Genomic DNA, 18,761 nt, shown 5'->3' on the forward strand with positions numbered 1-18,761 from the left:
AATAAGAGCCAAACACGGCGCATGTGCAGACGAATTGTTGCATGTGAATTGTGATGTGAACCCTTCTTAATCTCCACCGTTGATTTTTTAAATTACATTTCATCTTTTGTAACAAACAAGTTAATAATATTATATAGGGTAAATTCCACTTTACCCCCTCGTACTCTGCCTGAGAGTCACTTTACCCCCTCGTACTCTCAATTTTATCGATTTACCCCCTTGTACTTGTACAATTTCCCAATACAGCCCTTTTCTTCATTTTTTGTCAATTTCGACTCTAACGCCATTTGGTCAACTCTGTAAATTACAAAATTGCCACTGCCTATAACGCGTCGTTTCTCCTCCGTCAATATTGTCATTTCTTCTTCTCCCACCAGTTCCCCTTCCAAGATATCCCCAAATTGAACCCCTAACTTAGTAAAAATCAAGACCCAAAAATTGATCGATTACACCCAGTGCAAAGAAAAAAATATATGAATGTGTGAAACTTTCTTTTTTCTAATCTCGAGAGTCAAAATCGAAAAAATTCAATATTTACGTCAATATTTTGACTCTTGACCAAATGGCGTTAGAGTCAAAATCGAAAAAAGTTGATGAAGAGGGTTGTATTGGGAAATTGTACAAGTACAAGGGGGTAAATCGACGAAATTAAGAGTACGAGGGGGTAAAGTGGTTCTTGGGCAGAGTACAAGGGGGTAAAGTGGAATTTACCCTATTATATATTATCTTAATATTTTTATACTTATTTTACAGATTAATTGCAACTACTCAGGGGCATTTTTGTCTACATAATTTAATATTCTTTATTTTCAGCTTAATTACCGTACCTGGCTAAGTACAGTGAGATCTTAAAACAGTTGACCTCAACATTGAAAATCATTTCTCTATTTAATATTTAATTTTTAATTACTAAATAAGCAATATAATTTAGAAGTGGTAAAACTATTTAAGACCGAGAATCCCGGGACACTAATATTGATTTATTTCGTTAATAATGTCAGTAATCACATTTCATTTTCCACTCAGATATCATAATTCTTGAAAGAATTACTCTTCACGTAAAATCAAGAAATAAAAAGGATAGTGGGGGGGGGGGGGGAAAGGGAAAGAAGAAAAGTGAAGGGACCTTGTCGAAAACTGATAATTACTTGCACATGCTAAGAAAAAATAATTTGAGTATGTGGGCTATATCATATGATTAATAGGTATTATTTAATCTTTCCATAAAAAAAAAAAGAACCACTAGCCATCATGGGTAGAAATCATGTGTTTAAGATCAAAATCAACACTTCAAAAATACAATATTTATTAAGTAAAAATTAGTTCGTTTATGTTCCATAAATTTCAGGAAAATCGAAATCAAGAAAATTGTAACGAACTAATTTGTTCCAAAATTGGAAAATGTTAAATCGTAATCGACATTATTAAAACAATTCATTTTCTTTATCCACCCATAATATATTTCAAACTTCTAATTGTCGGTTCAGTTTCAGTTTGATTTAAGTTTGGATTTCGATTTCGGTCCTAATCTATAAAATTAATAGTAGGTTCATGGGCAAGCCCATTTAGGCATATCAAATTCATATTTTCTAATACAAATCCAAAACATTCCCAAACGTCCAAAATCGTAATTTCAAAATTCAAAAATGACAATATTCGTACCAAAATTAAAAAAAGGTTTGAATTCAAATATGTTCCAATTTCCACCGAATTAACCACCAATTGGAAAAAGGCAAATTCCCTCATATAATAAAACCTAAAAACCCTACCTTTTAATCCCAAAAAAATTAAAAAAATTAAAAAAGAGAAAAGAAAAGGCATTCTCCATACCATGAATTTACTTTTCAGGCAACATCAGAATATGTTTTCTGGTTATTATCCTAAGCAGTTTTTGGTCCCCCACAGCAGCCTTAAAATTTTCAGTTAGTTGGACCAGTCATTTTACCCCCCACCCCACCCCCGCCCCCTGCCCCCCCACCCCCCACCGCTAGGTCTTTTTTCACATGCCTCTATTTATATCACAACACTCATTCACATATTTCTCATTCCACACACCACTTTTTCTTCTCTCTAACATTTCTCCAAAGCAAAGTAAAAATGGCGTTTTTTGGTCTTTTCTTGGTTGGGTTTCTCGCAATGGTGTCCCATGTTAACGGCGACGGCTGGGTCAACGCCCACGCCACCTTCTACGGCGGCGGCGACGCCGCCGGAACAATGGGTATGCAACAAAATAAAAATAAAAATCAAATCTTTACTCTGTAAAAATGCAATCTTTAATTTACAGCTGAGTAAAAATGTAATCTTTAAATTTTTTTTTAACAGGCGGAGCTTGTGGGTATGGGAATCTGTACAGCCAAGGGTACGGTACAAACACTGCAGCACTGAGTACAGCTCTGTTCAACAATGGGTTGAGCTGCGGCTCTTGCTATGAGATCAGGTGTGTCGGCGATAAGAAATGGTGTCTGCCGGGATCTATTCTGGTGACGGCGACCAATTTCTGCCCGCCGAACAACGCCTTGCCCAACAACGCCGGCGGGTGGTGCAACCCTCCCCTCCACCACTTTGACCTCTCTCAGCCTGTCTTCCAACACATTGCTCAGTACAAAGCCGGAATTGTCCCTGTTTCTTACCGGAGGTAATTAATTAATCACACACACACACCCATGTGGGTGTGTGTAAAATTGAATTTCATTAATCACACACAACACACACACACCCATGTGGGTGTGTGTAAAATTGAATTAATTTTTTATGGGTGTGTGTAAAATTGAATTAATTAACTATACACAATACACACACATCCACGTGGGTGTGTGTAAAATTGAATTGGTTAATCACACGCAATACACACACATCCATGTGGGTGTGTGTAAAATTGAATTAATTAATCACACACAATACACACACATCCGTGTGGGTGTGTGTAAAAATTGAATTAAGGGGTGCATTAAATCTTACACTAAAAATGTTTCCCCTGTTTTTATGACTTTGTAGGGTGGCTTGTATGAGAAGAGGAGGGATAAGGTTCACCGTTAACGGACACTCGTACTTCAACCTAGTACTCATCACCAACGTCGGCGGCGCCGGCGACGTACACTCGGTCTCCATCAAGGGTTCAAGAACAGGGTGGCAGCCGATGTCGAGAAACTGGGGCCAAAACTGGCAGAACAACGCCAATCTCAACGGCCAGAGCCTCTCCTTCAAAGTCACCACCAGCGACGGCCGCACCATCATCTCTAACAACGCCGCTCCGGCGGGCTGGTCGTTCGGGCAGACCTTCTCCGGCGCTCAGTTCCGGTGAACCGGGCATAAAAAAAACCGGGTTTTACTTTTTTAAGTTTTTTAGTTCCAAAAAAATTATATTATTAGAAATACATATATAATGGTCACAGGTATTAGTAATGTGACTGATTATGGTAGGAATTTAATGTTTAGGGGTCAAAAATGAAGGGGACTAATTTTAAATGGTCCTTTTTGTTATTAAGAGCGGAGCGCAACTCAATTTATGAGGGGCTTTTCTCTTAATTAATTAGGTTTATTATTTTTTGTTTTCTTTTTTATTATTGGGCTTTGAATTGGGCTTTCTGTTGTAAGGCAGAAGGTGGCTGAGGTGGATGTGTCATCACCCGCTTTGTAGTATTATCACTACTACTTCGAATGGTGCTTTTTTTTGCTTTATTGGGTTGGTTTTGTGTGTTAAGAAAGATTTATTTTTAATTTTATTAGTAATGAAAATTGCTTTTTTATTATGTTTTATTTATATTTTTAGCTTAATATTCCAATTAATAAATTAAAAGTTAGGGCAAAGCACGGTCACACCCCGACGTATGGCCAAATTATGAATATATACCTCTTGTTTGGGCAGCCACCCCTCTTTTTAAATATTTTTACATAAAATATATGTAATACAGTTATTTATCGAAGCAAATCGTGTATTCAGTTCGCTAAACTGTATGAAATGTTGGCGTGCCGAAATTTCGGACCGATTTATCGATTTAACATCTATAAATTTACATATGCGAAGGTTTTTCGAAAGATAATACATAATTGATGTGGGTTATTGTAATTACCTAAACCGGAGGAAAATTTTCGTAATTTAATGTTAACTTTAGGAGTGGGCGTAATTTACTTTAAAATTATTACTAGTTTCATTCTTGAAAGAATAGATCTCAACATAGGGAAGTGTGGTTGCTTAAGACCGTATTTGTTGGAGATAAAAAGGAACACAATTCCAGGCAACAGTTTTTATTTGTCTTATATGTAAATTCAAATCCCGGTCAATGACAATATTTATTTAAATTTTAATTTAAAAATTAAATATGAGCAACATAAATTAAATTCAAACGCCAAATATGGAGTCTTGAGCCCCGTGACTATTAAAGTCTGGTCATCTTAACAAACAAACACCCATTTCTAGAAACACATTGACACAAAACCAACACCACTTTGGACCCATTGATTCTTCTTTATTACATCATCACCCACACTACTTTGGTTCAAAATAAGTTGCACAAAAATATCAAAAAACTATGTATATATATATATACATGATTACAGTATATTCTCCCTCTATTCCACAATAACTGTCTCTTTTTTAAAATATTTTTGTTTCATATTATCTGTCACTTTAGATTTTCAATAATGCATTAAATGCATTTTTCCTGTTTTAACCTTATTAATGAAACTCTATTCATTAATTTTCTCTTATGAATCATTAAATACTAAAGGTTGTTTTAGTCATTTTTATATGACTTTTCTAAAATCAAAATATATTTATTGAATTTCTTAATCATTCTGGAAAGTGAAAAGTGACAATTATTTAGGAACGGATGGAGTATTAAACACACAGTTAGAGAATTATCGGTTAACTATTGCGACAATATAAAATATAATAAAGAACACATAAATTAACGTGGTTTGGCCAAGAACAAGGCCTACATCTACCAAGAAAAGGAGCACTGATATTATTAATCAAGATATATTTTTATATGAACTAGGCCCAAATAAAAACAAACCATTTTAAAATTGGGCTATACAAACATTTGTTTAAATAGTATTTATATGAATTGGGCCCAAATCAAAATAAACCATTTAAAATTGGGCTATATAAATAAATTTGTTTTAAAATATTAAAGGCCCATTAATTTAGTTCCAATGTCGACCAATTCAGTGAATAGTTAGTTCTGCACCAGATATGATGCTCAGATTGCAAATACCTTCACCACCACCACCCAAACCCCCAATTACCCAAACTACCCTCAAAACCCTCCTCTCCGCCACCACCACCACCACCACCGATTCCGGCGCTAGATTCCGGCAGAAGCTCCTCTACCTCCGCCACCTCAACGTAAACCCAACCAAAGTCCTCCACATAAACCCTAACATCCGCTCCGCCCCCCTCTCCACCCTCCACTCCATCGCAGAATGCCTCTCTTCAATGGGCCTCGAATTCGCCGCCGTCGGCCGGATTCTCGACATGTACCCGCAGCTCCTCACCGCCGATCCCTACGACGATATTTACCCAATCCTCGATTTCCTTCTCCACACCGTCGAGCTCCCCTTCTCTGAAATTCGCAAGTCGATTACTCGGTGCCCTAGAATTCTCGTCTGCCATCCAGAATCCCAATTGAAGCCCACATTCGACTTCTTATCCGAATTCGGATTCGCCGGCCCGAACAAATTGACATCTCAAACCACGCTGCTGCTGGTATCCAACGTTGAGTCTACATTGATGCCAAAGATTGAATTTTTAGTTAATTTGGGGATTGAATACAACGAGGTTAGGAGTATGGTGCTTAGGTCACCTGGATTGCTGACTTTCAGCGTGGAGAACAATTACATGCCAAAGGTGGATTATTTCTTCAACGAAATGAACGGCGATTTGGAAGAAATCAAGAGGTTTCCGCAGTATTTTTCGTTTAGCTTGGAGAGGAAAATCAAGCCACGTCACCGGCTTTTGAGGGAGCACGGATTCTTTATGCCTTTGTCAGAGATGTTGAAGATTAGTGACGGGGAGTTCAATTTGCGGTTGATCGAGAAACGCTTGCACATTGTTGGGGAGTTCTTGTAGCATTTATGTAAGTGTTTTATTTATTTTTGCTTTTAATTTGTATATGGCTCTTTTTGTTGTTGGATGATTGATGATATTTGAAATGTGTACTCGATGATTTCTTGTATAATATAACAGACTTTAGCTTCATTAATCGGCTTCATTGAACACTAGCTCTAGACGAATAAGATCGAAATATAACTCCGATAATTAGGCTTCATGATTGGATCTGCCGTGGCTTTACTAGAATCGTTTTTTTGCGAGGTTATGTTCGTTTTGAATAATACAATAATTTTGAATCCTTAACGAATAACAGAGTCGAAGTGATGTTAAGGTTGGGATCTTAATCTTATCATATTGCATAGCTTATAGTCTTAGTTATGCTCGTCTTTATTTCGACTGTCTGAATATGAACTTCTAGCATTCGTTTATTAGTATGTGATGTTTATGCGGTCCAAGAAGTCCAAAAATCATAGGTCGGTCTATTAATCGATCCTCGTTCGTCCAATCCCACGTTTAACAACCTCGACTGTTAATATTCTAATTGTGTAAGAGAAGAAAACTTGTTCATTTAATACAGTTTTATACATCTCTATGCTACGGTCAAATGCACATTGACTATGGTTGAAAACTTAAATCGAAAATTCTGAAATCCGACGATTCGGATCTGATTTTTTTTTTTTAATTTTGGAACAATATTTTTCATTCCGTATTATGAAAGTTCTACTTTCCGATTTTTACTTAATGGAATTGGAATACGTATTAAATTCCGATTTTAACTTCAAAAATATTACCGGATATTCCGACTTTTTTTTTTAAATTACATTTATAATATGAATAATATTATGCAATTTGTATTATAGTTGACAAAAAATATAATTTTCTTTCAATCCGCCGAATCCCATCCGAAAATTTTTGATTTTGGAACAATTTTTAAATCCCAATATCGTATTTTTCCGATTTCCGTCGGAGCAAAATTTGAATTAGTTTTCAACATCCCGGAAAGATGAAATTTTCCGAAAGTGCTAATTTTGATCAAATTCGTCCGATTTCCATCTCGAATTGGGCTTTCTATACAACATTTCTTTGTGGTAATGGATCAAGTTTGCCCTCTCTCTCAATTTTGGCCAAAGAAAACTTTCCTGATTGTTTTCAATTATTTCCCTCTCATTTACTGCTCTATCATTAAATCACTTTTATTTATATAAATAAACAGAATCTTAATTATGTGATTACTATATCAGTAAAGTTGGTACAGTCAAAGTTGATTTTAAATACATGTCCAGATAAGGTAATTGTTTTATTGTGCAGCAATACAGTTTCTGTGAATTGCATGCATTGTATGTACGGTCTGTGCCCCCAGAAAATAAAAATAAAAATAAAATAAAATAATAAATAAATCTGTGCCCTCCAATTGCAACAAAGGACAAACCCTAAATTCAGTTAGGGATTTAAAAAGATCTGACTCTGTGTGAATTTGCAATGCTTTGTTTGATATAAAGAATCTGACAACACCCCTCCCCTGCGTTTGTTTAAATGCTTCTTCTTCTTGGAAATGATCAACTCTTTAATTAATTGCTTCTAACTACTCCCCACCATTTTTTATTATTTTTTTAAATCTGTTGTGTGTGGATTTCCAGAGTATAAATGTTAACTTGTTCACGGTTTCCTCTTTAAGTAATTTTGTTGACTACCTTATATAAATACATAAAATATAGGGTGTAAATTACGGCCAACTCCCTAAGAAATTACGAAAATACACCTCATGTTTGGATAATTGCAATTAATCCTATTAACTATGATTTTTTGTGCATGTTCATATGTATGGTGTCAAGTTTAGTTTAATATTATAGATTATGTGAAATATTCTTCAATTTGTACCCGTTTTACCCTCATTCGATCTCAACATTTTGAATAAAGATGAGCATTAAAAACTGCATTTTCGCACAAAACAAGTACAAATTACAGAATATACCACGAAATTTTGAAGATTCTGTTGAATTTGACACCGTTAGGGTGAGGCGCGTAAGAAGATTCATAGTTGATTGCCCAAATAGAAGAGTTTTTTTTTCGTAATTTCAACTTACCTCGGTTGTGTTTGTAATTTACCCTAAAATATAATGTAAAGAAAATTCAAATTATTTTGTTCCTAACAATAGTTCTGCAGGAAAGTAAGGTTTCTAAAAAATTGAACATATGTTCGAAATTTTCATAAATATTTCAAAAGAAACCTCAATTTTGTTCTTAGAAAAAAAAAATGAAAGAAAAATTAACTGTTGATCAACCCCACTGTAATAATGTACACCTGTAACATCTTCAACATCATTGTACCCAAGAAAAGTAAAATTCCGATACTGCCCCTACATATATATTTTACAACCTAATAGCAACAGTTATGTATAGATACAGCAGTAGAGTAATTGAAAGCGACGAATTGTACAAGAAAAATAAAACCGAGTAGAGAGAACTACTGATCCACCACTGTTGTTGACGTCAACTACTTAACACAGACATTATATTGGCTTTTTTCATACATAGGGATGTGAGAGAGAGAGAGCTACATACATATACTTACACACAGTCACACACATATATACATATATGTATCTATCTATAACCACACACACACACACAGAGGGAGAGAGGGGGAGTAGGGTTTATTTAACATCCATTGAGTTGTTAACATCTGCCAAATCATGGGAAACTGTGGAAAATCAACCTTTACTTGCCACTTTTAGTATCTCTCTCTCTCTCTCCTTCTGTTTCTCTCTCTAACACACACAGAGGAGAGAGAGAGAGAGAGAGAGAGAGAGCAGTGAGTGTTAAAAAAGTATTGGGTAGAGGGACAGTTTAACTTGTTACCTTTACTATCTATATTTGGTTTTAGATGCCTGTGAACTCCTTCTCCTTCTTTGGATACTCCACAACTGTCAACATTCAAACATTTTTTCTTTTTTTTATTAAAAGAAAAAAATGTTCCCAATTATTACCACACTGGCAATTCAGCTGCCTCTTTCACCAACCCAACTGTGGGGGGGAGTTATGGCTATATATGTTCTCTATAATTATATATTTATAGCTAATCCAAATTAACTCTAATTAGTCATTACTAAGAGATTCAAAATCGAAACATTTTTCCGTGAAATTGTTCGTTTGGAAATTTCGCACGTCCGCACCATTGGAACATTAGGTTCGTTTTGGTCGTTACTAAATTCGTCGAAGAGAGTAAATAAACATAAAACTATATTTTAATGGTGTATACTATAATAGAGTATGATTTTTTTTAATTTTTTTTTACCGTGGGTGAAAAAAGGAATTACTGTTTAAGTTGACAAGGTTATGCATATATTTCATGGATATATATCCCTGCACTGCAAGCACAGTGGGTTGTGTTTGGATAAGACTAGACTTGGCACCAAATATTTCACAAAGGGTAGTTGGAAAATAGGTGATATGAATTATTACCATATGTCCTTTTTTCATAATAACATGTAACTATCCATTTTACTCTTTTACCCTCATCTCTCATACAAATTTTCAAATAAAATTAAAATTAAAAAAAAATCCTTGTAAAATTGAGATATTATTTTTCACTATACCACCAACAAATAATAATATGCAGTACTATTTGAAATTTATTTTCTGAGCAGTAATCAACCTTTGTATATAACATCAAGAACAAAGTTGCCCAACTGGGCCTGTGTTGTGTGCAGGACAAAGTTAACTGTCTTTCATGCAATTTGATTATGTCTTTCTTCTTTCTTTTTTCTCTTTCTCACACTCTGTGTGTGTTTTGTGTGTGTGTGTGTTTTGATTAATTATTGCAATCCCATGTTACTGGTTAGATATTGTCTTGTTGTTTGTTGAGTGGTCCTTTTGGTGGTGGAACCCTAGCTTATTTCACTGCCCATCTAATTAATATATACATACACTATATATATATATATATATATATATATATATATATAGTTCTAGGGGAACACTCTCAACAGAATCTCATCCCCATTAAACCTGCTTTTGTATTGTGTGTCTCTCTTATATCTACATTTATTTATCTACCCTAGCTACTATATATCACTTGTCGTGTCAAATTCGAACTCCCTCGATTTTAATTTATAGTAAAACTTATCACGGTAAATAAAATTTTACTCGGGAAATATGATCTATATTGTCCATAGCTTCACAAAACTTAGTCTGATCGAAGATTTTTCTTTTCTAATTTACGAAGGAGATGAAAACTTTTGAAATTGATTTGGAATTACAGGAATTAATACTATGTTTTGAAATTATTATGTTATTGTAAATGTAGGTCCGGGTTGATTTAAAAAAATATGTTTCCATGTCGATCACATGTTTTATACAAGTGTTGGTAGTTAGGACAAAATTGTAATTAGTGGGATGTGCATGTTTTATTTGTTGTCCTTAAATAAATGTGCATGAAAAGTAGATGATGGACTAACAAACTAACACTTGTTTGGTACGAATACAGCAACCACCAGACCACCTTATTCTTAACTAATTCTTGTTATTACTGCACTTTTAATCACTTTGGTCTCGTTTGATTGGAAAGATTAACCATGATTAATTAAATAATCGATCTCTATTTGACGTTGGGAAACCCCAATAACTTGTCGGGTCGATCTGCAAATTTTATATTATGATGAAACGTCCAATTGTATATTCGGGTTTTCATTAGATTAATTTTATTTTTACTAATTTTAGTTTGGCAACCAAAACGAAGGGTTTCAGTTTCTTTTGTTAGATTATGTGTAAAGTATATAATTTGTATTCAACAATTAAATCTAACGAACGGTGTGGATTGCTCCACGCATGCATGTACATATATCAATCATACCATATACTGTTACAGTCAATCAAGAAAGGTTCACACGTGAGGTCTCATCAGAAGGAAGCCCCACACGTGTGATCGATCGATCAACAAACCTGTTAAAAAAACCGCCATGAGTGAAGAAACAAAAGAAAGAAAAGATGATCAGAAATAATGCATGATGAAAAAACTAATCAATCATAGACATGTGATATACTCTAGGCTGTGTACAGATTATTCTTCGGAAAATCTCGTCCGTTCATCTGATTATTCAGAAATTTAGATAAACGGACGAGATTTCTCGAAGGTGTACCGTGTACCTTCTTCCTTCCAGGAAATATATTTTTCCTGCAAAATTTTCTCTGCCAACTCAACAGTTTTAACTTTTTCATACATATATATCATATGGTCTGAAACCATATATAAATAAATAAATAAATAAAATAAATAAATAAAAACACACACACACACACACACGAATGGCTTTCCAGCACCAATTATTTTACTTTTTCTTCCTGACATTTTTTTAGCTTTAGTATATTAAAAAAAATAAAAAATGAAATGGGGTCAAATCCATTTATGGATTTTCATTGTCAACAGTAGTTTATTGAATTAATGCTAAGGCAGAGTTTTTCCAGTATATAAATATAATATTAAATATTTATTTATTTATATATTTATATATATAAGTTTGAATGTGTTTGACCAAAATATTTAGGTTCACTGAAAAAATATAGTACATTCCTGACAACAATAAATGTAAACGTCTGCAATTGGTTTTGCCATTTGATTCTAGTAATCTTGCTCAAATATTTCTCATTATTATTTTAGTTTAATTACTGCTTCACAAATCTATTTTTTATCCATCAAAGTGAATAAATTAAATATCAAGAAAACCAAAGGACCGGGATGCAATTTCTTAAAGTATGGGTTAATTTTGGTTGAAGTGACGAAAGTCTTTTTTTACACTCTAATAATTTACTGATGCGAAAATAAATGCAGTCATTATCAAATGTCAAATGTATGATATGGATTGATGGGGATAAAGGAACACATAGGCAAATGTATTTATTTAGATAATTGATAATTATGTGTATATATGTATATGTAATATGTGTGTGTGTGTAGTAGTGTGTGTAGGAATGATGAAGCAAAGGCAGCTCAGACATCACGTTGTATTCTTTCTTGTCATTGTTGAGACAGACAACCTAAAACCCCTCTAAACCCTACTCTCTCTCTCTCTCTCTCTCTAATTAATTTTAAATTCTATTCACTCTCAGTTTATAATGGTCCATCACAGTTACAAAAAATGGTAACTAAATTTCGAAAATAATCAACCTAAAATAATAATAAACTACACTTATAATTTTATTTATTTATTTACTAGTATAGGTGAAGAAAAATATAAATTGTGGTTCCGTCCATTTCAATTTTCAATCCATAATAAATTCATTCCAATTTCCTAAAGAAATTAAAATTATTTTTTTCCAAAGTTCTAATTCTGATTTTTAATCCACAACTTTCACCCCTAGTTATTACAAAACATTCTAAAACAAATTAAAATTTAAAACTAATTCACCTCACTTTAATTGTTTCTCGAAAATGAATTTGTGTTTGTTCACCTCTTTTATAAAAAAATTCCCAAAATAATTTTGAATATGTCGAAATTCTAAAAATAAGTTTGAAGTAACCAGAAAATTACAATACTACCCTTGTTACTAAATATACAAATAAATCTGTAATATATATTTAATGGAGTTATTTATTTATATATATATATATATATATATATATATATATATATATATATATATATGTATATTCAGTCACAACTCTTCTCCAGTGTTAACCGGCAAGAGAGAAGTGAGGGAAGATCAACCATCAAACATCATCATCAAATCAACACACCCAATATATACATCTGAATTCTTTCTGCTACTAATTCATTTTCTGCTCCCATTGTTTCACACAACATTCCCTTTTTCTTCTCTTTTTTTCTTTTTTTAGTCCCTATATTTTACTAATAGTTTCTAAAAACCCCTCATAATTAGTTTCTTCTTCCCAAGATCTTTCCTTTTCCTTACTCCTTTTTTTCCCGATCATATCTGCTGATAAGAGATATGATGTAGGATTTTTTAACAGTAGTGTTGCAGCAGCAAGCAAGCATCATCTGTCAGAACAAAAAATAAATAAATAAATAAACCGAATAGTTTTATATTTATATATATATATGTTTGATGGCAAGCAAGAATTGCAGTGCTATATATTTGACGTCATCTTCTTCTTCGAGCTCTACCCTAGGTTCATCAATGGCGGACATGATGGTGTATTCAGATCATTTGAGAAGTAGTAGTACTACAACTCGGCCCGTAATAAACAGCCCGGCCCGTTTCGGGTCTTCTTCTTCATACAAGCCCGAATGGGGTTTTCCATTCTCCGACGAAACGAACAACAGCGACGGAAAAGGCTCCGATCATTCCAGCAGCGGCGTGTTTGGAGAAAACAACGACACCATGTTTGACCTCAACGCAGCTTTGAACGAGGAAGAAGAAGAAGATGAAGAAGAGTGTGGTATGCACGCGTTTAAAGATGGAAGTAACGCGAGTGGGCAATCGAAACTCTGCGCCAGAGGCCATTGGAGACCTGCTGAAGACTCGAAGCTCAAAGAACTCGTCGCCCATTACGGCCCTCAGAACTGGAATCTTATTGCAGAAAAGCTCGAAGGAAGATCAGGTAATAATAAATTAATTAATTAATTAATTTATTATTATCCTGTCTTTAATTTTTTTTTAATGTAATAATATTAATTTTGTTTGGTTGTTTGGTTTAAGGTAAGAGCTGTAGGTTAAGGTGGTTTAACCAGCTGGATCCGAGGATAAACAGGAGAGCTTTCAGCGAGGAAGAAGAAGAGAGGTTAATGGCGGCGCACAGGCTGTACGGAAACAAGTGGGCGATGATTGCGAGGCTGTTTCCGGGGAGAACAGACAACGCGGTGAAGAACCATTGGCATGTAATAATGGCGAGAAAGTACAGAGAGCAATCCAGTGCTTATAGGAGGAGGAAGATGGGTCAATTTGTTTTTAAGCGGTTGGAAGACGACGAGCTTCCCGTTGGTAAAACTCATGAAACGCCAATGCCGACTTTCGGCGGTGGCGCCGGCGGCGGCGTATTGTGTGGGTTGAGTGGTGGTGGAGCGAGTGGTTATAATGGTGGTAATGGATTTTGGGCACCGCAAACATCTCTTGGTTTCTTTCCAGGTTTTTTGCTTTCTTTTAAATTATTATTAAAAAATTATGAATAAGTTAAATAGTAGCTTTTGATTTTATTTAATTCTATTTTTTTTGTGCAATTTGTTGAGGCCTAAAAGATTAAATATAAATTAGCTGTTAATTTTGTGACAATTTTGTTTATTTGTTATTGAAAAAACAGGTTTTTCTTGTGCAATTTGTTCTTTCCAGGTTTTTTTCTTTTTTTAAAATTATTATTATTAAAAAATTATGAGTAAGTTAAATAGTAGCTTTTGATTTTATTTATTTATTTATATTTTTTGTGCAATTTGTTGAAAAAATTAAATTAGCTGATTATTTTGTGACAATTTTTGTTAATTTGTTATTGAGAAAACATATTTTTTTTTTTTTGCAATTTGTTCTTTAATTTCCAGGTTTATTGCTTTCTTTTAAATTATTATTTTATTATTATTAAACAGTATGAATAAGTTAAATAGTAGCTTTTGATTTGTTCCTTTTTTATTATTGCGCAATTTGTTGAGACCTAAATAATTCACAAAGAAAATTAAAAATAAATGATGATCTAATGACAATTTTAATTAATTTATTTATAATTGAAAAAGCAGGGTTCCCAAGTAGTAGCAGTGATATGATGAGTATATTCAACCGCAGCAAGCAATGGGAAGAACCCAATTTTATTAACACCACTAATTCTTACGACCGTCACAATTTCCCGTCACAGCCGCCGTCACTCTATCACTACCCATCTCCAGGATTCACCTCAGCGGCGGCGCAAGAAGTTCCGGCAGCCATGGAACCAACAACTGCAGCAGATCAGGAAAGAATTTCACCGCCGCCGCCGCCGTTTATAGACTTCCTCGGTGTTGGAGCTCTGTGAAAAAGAATAAAAATTAAATAATCAATCCCTTTCTTTCTTTTGGTTTAATTTAATTATCAATTATTAATTAATAACAACATATATATATATATATATATATATAATTGTTGTCACCCATGTTTTTAATTAACTTCGAAACTTCACTATCCTCAGATGCAAACTGTTCCAAAATGTGTAACCATTTCTCAAGTCTTGTCACTCTCTCTCTCTCTCTTCTTTCTCTCTCTAAGTGGTTAATTTGGACCACAACTCCCTGTAATAATTGTTGAGTATGTAACCAGAAATGGAATTTAAAATTTAAAAAAATAAAAACATGAAGAATGGAAAAGACAAAGGAATAGTGAGTGTGGCAAAAATGGACATTATTTAAAGATTGGCACAAATTCTGGTCCAAAAAACAAACCCCTCTCTCTCTCTCTCTCTCTCTCTCTCTCTCTCTCTCTCTCTCTCTCTCTCTCTCTCTCTCTTTTTTCTCTCTCTAGAATGTTAAAGAAATCCACATGGGGGAAGATGATATGATGATAAAACCTAATTGGAACTGTCAAAAACACATGAATTTACAGAGTGCACGAATGCTTCAAAACAATTGGAATGCTGAAAGTGTATATATGTAATGATTATATTGTGTAAGAATTATCCATTGGATTATAAACTATATATCAAGAACTTGTTAATTATTAGATGGTCCAATGGGTATTACGGTCCATCACAAAAGCCCAACTAGATATACTGTGGTTTTACATGCATTCATAAATCCAATATGCCAATTGACAATTTTCCAATAATGTCATGTTTATGAGGTCAATTTTGTCATTTTCTTTTTGTTTTCTATCCGAATTTATTTTAGCTATTTTTTTATTTTTTTTAAATTTCACTTAATATGTAAACTGAACTTTGTAGATTATGTTTTTTTTGGGTAGGTAAAATTTGTCAAGATTATTGAATTTTATTCGATGTATGGTTAGTCCAATAATTTTCCGAGACTGACTTTACTATCTCCCCTTTCTTTCTGTCGGAGTGGCGAGAACCCACTCAATCTCCAACTTGCTTATTTCTCGATCCGCAAAATCTTAATGTAATGTAAGTCGGTGAAATGCTACCTACCCTCAATACAACTAACCAGGGCAATTCCGACTAATCGGATGCTTAGTGGGATGCCACTCTCAAAAAAATTTCACCGGTGACAAATCGGATTCGTTCAAAGAGAATCCTTCAACGACAACTGCCATTCACCGAACACTTTTTTTACTCGGAAGTTTGTCCATCCATTGCAAAGGATCGAAAATCAATTTCCCGAAAGTCCGCCTATTTTCTAATCGCTTAAGTCTTTCGTGTGAGCGATATAATGATTAACCATTATTTTCGTACGATAAATTTACCTTAGCTGAAATGAGAGACGAATATACATAGATTGAACGACATAGATAATCGCACTAAAAAACGTAGATAAAATAACACGGAGGAAATAGTAATTAACTCGGTAAAATACTTATTCATATCATATCATATATATAATATCGTTAGAGCTCGATCAACAAAGACATTTCTCCATAAATATCACAAATTCTTGAAAATCAATTAGGCCATCACCATTAGCATCAAAAGACTTAATCATCCTCTTGCATTCTTCCAAATTACATCCACTACCCTCCAAACCAAATACACAAACAAGTACTCTCTGCAATTCACATGCATCAATAAACCCATCCTTATTTGCATCAAACACCTCAAAAGTTTCCTTAATCTCCTCGAAACTAGGCTCTTCGTCGTCGAACAACCCCACTAAATCTTCTTCTGCACATAAACCACTACTACTTTCATTTCCATTATTACCCTCCGAGTAGTAGCTCTCCTTCCCGCCCAGCACTCTACTCACCGTCCAATCAATTTCCGACACGTGTAGTTCATCGTCAAGTGTTGTCTTATTGCAAGATGCCACGTGTAGTACTCTTGTTTCGTCGGAGGTGGTAGTGTGATCGGCGATGAATTGCGTTTTGCTCCATTTGACCGAGACGGAATTTTGAAGGGTTTGAAGGGTAAATTTGACTTTTGAGAAAAAATTCTCAGTTTCACCGTTGAGATATCTGAGTTGCAGAACTAGCAAATTTGAAATAATGCTTGCTAGAGTGAACTCCATTATATTTGCAATTAATTTTTTTTTTCTTTTTATTTTTTTCTTGTACTATAGTTAATTTGATTTGATTTGATTTAAGTTTTTGTTGGTATTTATAACTTATAAGTAGTGGAATTGGGTTATTTTATTTTAGATTAATAAATAATATTTAAATATGGGAGACGAGTGGTATGCGTGTGGATAGTGTCGTATAATAGCAACGAAATTTGGATTTTGATTCTGCAGAATTTCCGAGAAGTTTTTGAGGTGGAACTTGGAACATGCAATAATTGGTGTTATTGTTTGAAAATGGAATATGTAAAAGAGGTGGGAAAATTCTCAGAAATTTCTTTTACTTTATTTTATTTGTTTTCTTTTTTAAATAAATTAAAATAATGGATTTCCGTAGAACTCAGTTACTCAAGTCAACAACCATTATTTTAATTTATTCTAGTGCATGTATTGGACTAGGAAAAATTACACTTCTAGTCCCTCTATTTCACCATTGATCCCTCTATTCACAAAAACCAGATTTAGTCCCTTATATTTTAATAATGTAACATTTTTGATATTTTCGATCATCTTTCCGTTAGTAATAATGGAATCAAGATTCAAGCATGTGCCTATCACTTGACGGATCAAATTGGCAGAAATGACAAAAAATATTAAATTATTAAAATATGAGGGACCAAATGTGTTTATTTTTTATGAATATGTGGACCAAATGTGAAACTGGTGCAAATTTAAGGGATGGAAACTGTAATGTTATCATCCTATTTGACTACGAATTTTAACCTTTTTTTTCCCTCGTTGTGGGTCGTTAATTTTTGGGGCAAATTACGGCAACCCTCTAAAGTATGCTCAAATTACAAATAAAACCCTTATGTTTTGGGCAATTACAGTTACCTCTCAAGTCTCAAATATATATCGTCTTATACGTCCACAGTTATGGTGTCAAATTTACCTACTGAATGAGGATTTTTTTCGTAAAACACCATAGTTAAGGGCGTGGTTGTAATCATCTAAACATAAGATTTTTTTTTTCGTAATTTGAACTTATTTCATGCCCATATTTTATGTTACTTTATCATGCAACAATATAGTTTAATGATTTTTTGAAGGAATTTGTTTATTTGTTAAACTTAATTAAGCCATTTGGAGACGAAATGTGATGACTTCATTGAAGTTACATCGCCGGCGGTTGCTTTTATTGCATTTAAAGTATAGTTGGGAAGAAAAATTGAGGAAAAAAAATAGTATATATTTATATTTTTAATAAGATTCGAGGAGACATTTTGTTCTGTAGCAAATAGTAACCTATCGTGTGAAAAATGCAATGAAATTTCCAATTGAGAGGAGTTGGTAAATTTAACATCGTAAGGATGAACCTGTAACACATTACATAGTTGAGGGATTGATTGTAATTATCAAAACAAGATGGTGATTTTTGTAATTTCGAAACAATTTGGAACTCTTCACAAGCAAATGGGCCATGCTCAACTATTTACGGCCCATACAACACCAGCCCAGAAACACGTAATGCTGATGTAAGCACCGTTACGTCTTGTATTTACGAAAGTACATTTTTAATCTAATATTTATATCTTGAATTAGTTATAAAACTAACTTAATTTTATTTTATAAAA

At 33.8% G+C, this 18,761-nt stretch overlaps 2 protein-coding genes and 1 non-coding gene across 3 annotated transcripts; all 3 read left to right on the forward strand.

Annotated features, from left to right (window-relative positions):
* Nucleotides 1–1,949: 1,949 nt before the first annotated feature.
* Nucleotides 1,950–3,749, forward strand: LOC105974756 (expansin-A1). The gene is made up of 3 exons (XM_012999901.2): nucleotides 1,950–2,218; nucleotides 2,323–2,635; nucleotides 2,995–3,749. Exons 1-3 carry the CDS (start codon nucleotides 2,098–2,100, stop codon nucleotides 3,299–3,301), a joined length of 741 nt encoding a protein of 246 aa, XP_012855355.1. The 5' UTR covers nucleotides 1,950–2,097; the 3' UTR covers nucleotides 3,302–3,749.
* A 1,394-nt stretch (nucleotides 3,750–5,143) lies between these two features.
* Nucleotides 5,144–6,199, forward strand: LOC105974619 (transcription termination factor MTEF1, chloroplastic). The gene has a single exon (XR_016031304.1). It is a non-coding gene; the product is annotated as a transcription termination factor MTEF1, chloroplastic (transcript).
* Nucleotides 6,200–13,040: 6,841 nt separating this feature from the next.
* LOC105974829 (uncharacterized) lies at nucleotides 13,041–15,191 on the forward strand. Its single transcript, XM_012999990.2, has 3 exons — nucleotides 13,041–13,610; nucleotides 13,709–14,134; nucleotides 14,731–15,191. The coding sequence occupies exons 1-3, from the start codon at nucleotides 13,115–13,117 to the stop codon at nucleotides 15,000–15,002; spliced, it is 1,194 nt and encodes a 397-aa protein (XP_012855444.2). The 5' UTR covers nucleotides 13,041–13,114; the 3' UTR covers nucleotides 15,003–15,191.
* Nucleotides 15,192–18,761: the final 3,570 nt, after the last annotated feature.

This window comes from Erythranthe guttata, chromosome 5 (assembly GCF_056151865.1).
Source record: "Erythranthe guttata isolate IM_541 chromosome 5, IM_541, whole genome shotgun sequence".
NCBI lineage: Eukaryota > Viridiplantae > Streptophyta > Magnoliopsida > Lamiales > Phrymaceae > Erythranthe > Erythranthe guttata.